This window comes from Austrofundulus limnaeus, unplaced genomic scaffold (assembly GCF_001266775.1).
Source record: "Austrofundulus limnaeus strain Quisiro unplaced genomic scaffold, Austrofundulus_limnaeus-1.0 Scaffold6, whole genome shotgun sequence".
In the NCBI taxonomy this organism is placed as follows: Eukaryota; Metazoa; Chordata; class Actinopteri; order Cyprinodontiformes; family Rivulidae; genus Austrofundulus; species Austrofundulus limnaeus.
This window is the reverse complement of record NW_013952408.1, coordinates 1,747,190-1,752,121: the sequence shown is the minus strand read 5'-3', so window position 1 is coordinate 1,752,121 and position 4,932 is coordinate 1,747,190. Positions and strand designations below refer to the sequence as shown.

The window sequence follows — 4,932 nt, the reverse complement described above, 5'->3', positions numbered from 1 at the left end:
ACAAATGGTAAAAAAAAAATAGTTTAAAGAACAAAGAAGTTGCAAGAATCAGGATAATTCACAAATAAAATATAAAAATTAAAGCTGATATTTAGACAAAAGAAGGCAAAACATGAAGAAAAATGACTAACCTGACCTTTAACTTTTTTGTGACCTTGAAATTAACATGGGTCAGAACATGTTTGCTGAATTAAACAGTAAGAAGCTGAAAACCTTTGAAAAAAGTGAATTTAGCTAAAGAAAAAACTAAAAATGAGCAAAAAAAGGAGCATGTTGGGAAAAAAAAGGCTGAACTGATCACCAAAACATAAATTTAGCTGAATTTAGCCGCAGAGAGCCAGAGTAGCTGAAAAGGTGGAAATCTGAAAACAGCAGAATGAAGCTGAAAGAAGCACAAAAAGCTTAAATTAATACTAAGCAAAAAGAAGCGCATCAAAGCTGATATTAAGAAGTTGGAAAAATAACTGTAAAATGCTGAAAAGAGCTGAAATGAGCTTTAAAAAAGACTAAAGTGAATTGCTGAAATACCAAATGTCATATCTGGAATGTCACGAAGGAGCTAGAAGTTTTGAAATATAAATTGTCGAAATAATACAAAAAGACATGCTGAACAAATGTGTGGAAGAAAAATAGATCTTAGTGAATGAGCATCCACACATTCTAATATGATCCCGTATACCATTTACATTATGAAAGGCCAGTTGATGAAACCACTRTGGCGACTGTGGAAAGGAATGAATCCCTTTGAACAGGAAGAAACCTCCAGCAGAACCATTATTATTATTGGAGATTATTAAATGTCAGTCTTCAAAAAAATGGACTTTTATTCACGTCCTAAAGTCTTAAACTCACCACGACCACGGCGTAACCTTTCATTCTTCTGAACCTTAACCCTGATGTTAAACCAAGTCGTCACCCTGAAATCTTCAGCAGAACTTGATTTTTGTGACTTAAAGAAGACAGATTCATCTCCACGCCCTGACCTTCACCATCATAACTAATGCATCGACTCATATCCCCAACTCCAACCCTGCGGCTGCTCTTTAAATATAAATAAAGCGAGGCGACAACTTCTCAATCTGAACCTCCACAAACATAAAAGATTTTTTTTGAAATTTTTCATTTGCTCTCGTACAAGCTTGAAGAACAGTGTCACAATAAAATAAGAAAGCTTTGTCAGTTTTATTATTATTTATTTATTATTATCATTTTACTTTAACATATACGTGACAGAGCGGAGAGGGGGGAAAACTGTGCAGAAATAAGTGGGCACATGCGATATTTATGGTCCCAGAGTTGTCCTGGGGGGGGGGGGGGGGGGGGGGTTTGAAACGCAGCTCCTGAGCGCGCCGCGCCGCGCGTGATCTCTCCAGCTCCAGTCCTGTTTGTTGGCAGCAGCAGCAGCGGCAGCGGCAGCGGCACGATGCGCGACGGAGACAAGAAGAAGAAGAAGGTCGGAGCTGTGAAACCGGACCCTCTGCCAGGGATGTCGACAGAGAGGAGCCCCTGAAAGCAGCACGAGTTCCCAGGACAGAAGAAGGGAGATAAAAAAATAAAATAAAAACCCAAGGTTTTATGTGTTGCTGCTTCTACCCGTCGCCCTTTCTGCACACCACAGTGTTGTAGTGGACCTGGATGCCGTGTGGGCGATGCTGCCACAAGGGATTTTATTGTGATTTCGTGGAGATCTTTAGGCAACCGTTGCATCTTCACTAAAATAAAATGAAAGAGCAAAAGGCGTCAGATGAAGGACAGGAGTGATAAAAAAAGAAAATGGGGAGATCTTTATGAGAAATCACCACCTGTTAGCCTACAAGAAAATCAGGTAAGCCTCATGTGTCCTTTTTTTTTGTTTTTACATTGCCTTATTAATTATTCACACTTACAACCTTTAAATAAACCACCATGTACATTTGCTTCATTTACCTTAATGTTGCCAGAATTTATTCACCAACCACCTTTCAGGTCCAAATGATAGTAAATCCCATTTTCAACCTGTAATAGTTAGATTTGTGCAGAGCTCTGAGTGGGAACTTGSCTGAAAACATCTTGATCAGGAGATTAGCAGGGAAATACGTGGGCTCGCACAAACCTTGTGTTTTTTTCTTTCTCTCTCTTATTGCATCAGTGCAGGTACACACAGGCAAGCAACCGCAGTTCCTCAAGCCAGTGCAGTGGCAGCAGACCTCTTTTCATCCACACAGTGGTTATTCAGCTGCCTGGAAGTAGGCTCCCAAAGCTGGATCAGAGGCAGCATCCCTCCTTGGGTAAAGAGAGAGGGAGAGAGAATTTTAYAGTCATTCACAAATCACTCATGAGTCCTGCGCCTTGTTTCTCGATCCTTCGCAGCTTGGAAGTAGCATGAAGGCAGTGTCCATCTGTGAGAAAGCTGAGGAGTAATTCAGCCTGCTGCCTCCGCCGCCGCCGCCGCTGCTTCTGGCCCTTTTATTATTCTTGCAGAAAACTCCTGAATCCTTCAGCGTTTCAGGCAATTTATGATGCTTCTCTTACAGTAAACTGCTGTGGCAGGGGGCTGCACCCCCACCACCTCCACCACTGCCTTCTTCCTCTCCTTGATGGACAATCGGAGCAGCTGAGGTTTACCAAGCAGACCTCACTTCAGTGCCTGTCAGGTTACTGGCATACAGATACGAGCTGATTTATTCACTGGACACAGATCAGGTGCAAGTCGATGTACTCAAAGGCTCGCCTTCGTGCATAAAAAGGAAAGACACTGAGCTGTCAGTTTCTTCCCTTCCCCTCATCTTTTTTTTTTCTGCTACGTCTTAAATCAAAGAGTAGTTTGGCCAAGTGACAGGGCTACATAAAAAAAAGACCAGATGAAGGAAAAACAAGAAGTGAAACGGTCTTGTCTGACAACTTTCTTTGAGACCCCGTCAAAGCGTTGCACTCTACAAAGAGACTGACATGCAGTCAAACCCATCCGTGGCCTAAAGTTGACACACGTCCTTAATGGTTTGGAAACAACATCTGCTCCACGCAACCAAATGCTTCTCGGCGCTCATCAGTAATCTGCTTCCTCTCYGCCCACCAAACCCCACTGGATCGTTTAAATAAAAATAAAAAAAAAAACCTAGAGCAGTTAAACATCTTGAAATCTATTAGTGAGATCAGCAGTCCTTGGGCGTCACTGAAAGCGGGGAATGTTGCACGTTGACATCAATTTTGTATGTTAACACATTCAAAGTGCTGTTGCACTCCCCCTAGCAACACCCAACGTGCTTGATATGTAACTGAGCTGCTCTAAATTTTCAAGGGTTACGCTTTTCGGTGCTCCGAATTAGGCAGAAGTGCCTTTTTTAATACCACATGGCTTTATTAGGTGACCTCACTTAATCACGAAAATAAGCTGTGTTCGAAAAGTAAGGCACAAAAAAACCCGACAGAAGCTACAGCGAAAAATCAGAAAGTCCAAACGAGGTGAACAAAAAGTAAAAAGTAAGCATTTTTCTACTTTATTTCCTTTTGTTTTAGAGACTACAAAGTGCCACTGAAAGGCTGGACATCTTCATTACAAGAGCTCAGTGGTGAGAGGGGGGGAAAAAGTGAAACACCTGATGTTTCTATGGGGGCTTTTATAGCAACTGTTTGGTCAGCCATCCATACAAACTGCTCCAGATGTTAAATTTGTGGAGGAGAAACGACGTGCCTTTACTGCGGGGTGATGTACGAGCTGCACGAATAAAAAGAAACTGTAGATTTTTCTCTCAGGAAGGAGGCCGTGCGGAGAAGAATCTAATAGCGGTCCGTGCCACAAAGCCACTSTCATGCAACAAGAAAACCATTAGTCTGTCCTAACGGAGACTGGCGGCTAATGAAGCGAATGCACACCCAGTTCTTCACAGTGGGGAAGGCACAACTCTCATTGACATGCGCCTCGTCGCCCGGGCCGATCTGATTTAGAGGTTCAGGACTGCAACACGGACCTACTCGCTTAAACGTGGGCGACGAGCGCCTCGTGAAAACCAATAAGGGGTCGGATTATCCACAGTGATAAATGATTGCGTTACGTATGACCAAGCACGCTTCCAACTATAGACTTCCTCCCGCAGAGGGTTTCTGTTGAAGGTGAGCGGTGTTTGCTTTGTACCTCTATGTAGCCCATGCCGGACAATTTTGGGTCACGGTTGATTAATGTGTGGAGTCTGCTTGTTCGTTAAGCACCGCTGCTCAGACTCAAACTAAAGTAGCAGCTCAGCCTGGATGGTTCACACAGTAATCTCCGTTATTGTGTTTCCATTTGATATTTTCAATCTAATACAGCAGATTGGAACCTAAAATAGCTCCAAGCAGCTTCAAACGGAAGATTTTATTTTAAGTAGGAAAATAAACAATGTGGCCTTTACAGCCCGGCTAACGAGAACAGCTGTTTAGACCACAGGTTTATAGTAACTCACCAGAGGCAACATTAACCAAGAAGGCACACCGTATTAGGAGGAATATCAGTGAGAAAAGTTTGCTAATGTTGGTTCATTAAGATTCCTTTTATTTTTTTATTATTATTATTAAGCTAGCAGCCAGTGCGGCCCTCGTTTGTTTTTTAGCACGTTCACTTGGAGAAAGTTTGTCATCAGGCAGCAAAGGCTCATGGGACATTTCATAGGTTGATCAAATATGAGTATTAGTGGGCTTATAATGTATATAAAYGTTTGCTGAAATGTCCTGTTATTTTTTGTATGTTTGATTTTTTTAACATCATCATCTGTTTGAATAATTACAGTTGTTTTAGATGTTCAACTCTATCTTCAAAAAACAAAAAYGTTAAAATCACAATGCTCAAATATTAATGTCCTGCATCCACTGTCCCTCAAACCCTGAAGTGCCCAAAGTGGGGCCCGCGGGCCAAATTTGGCCCGCCAAGCCATTTGATTTGGCCCACCAGCAGTTATCCTGGTTACTAGATTGTAATCT

At 42.2% G+C, this 4,932-nt stretch overlaps 1 protein-coding gene across 3 annotated transcripts in view; it reads left to right on the top strand.

The window, feature by feature from the left end:
• The first annotated feature begins 1,407 nt into the window (after positions 1-1,407).
• Positions 1,408-4,932, top strand: part of sntg1 (syntrophin, gamma 1) — a 52,010-nt gene continuing 48,485 nt past the window's right edge. For 2 of the 3 annotated variants that reach the window (XM_014030061.1, XM_014030053.1), the window contains exon 1: positions 1,743-1,825. Coding sequence is in view for 1 of the 3 variants with exons in the window: in XM_014030044.1 (XP_013885498.1) it covers positions 1,745-1,825 (81 nt within the window). In the remaining 2 variants the exon portion in view is untranslated. Of the gene's footprint in view, positions 1,826-4,932 lie in introns of all 3 variants that reach the window. The other variant, XM_014030044.1, reaches the window with a different exon arrangement.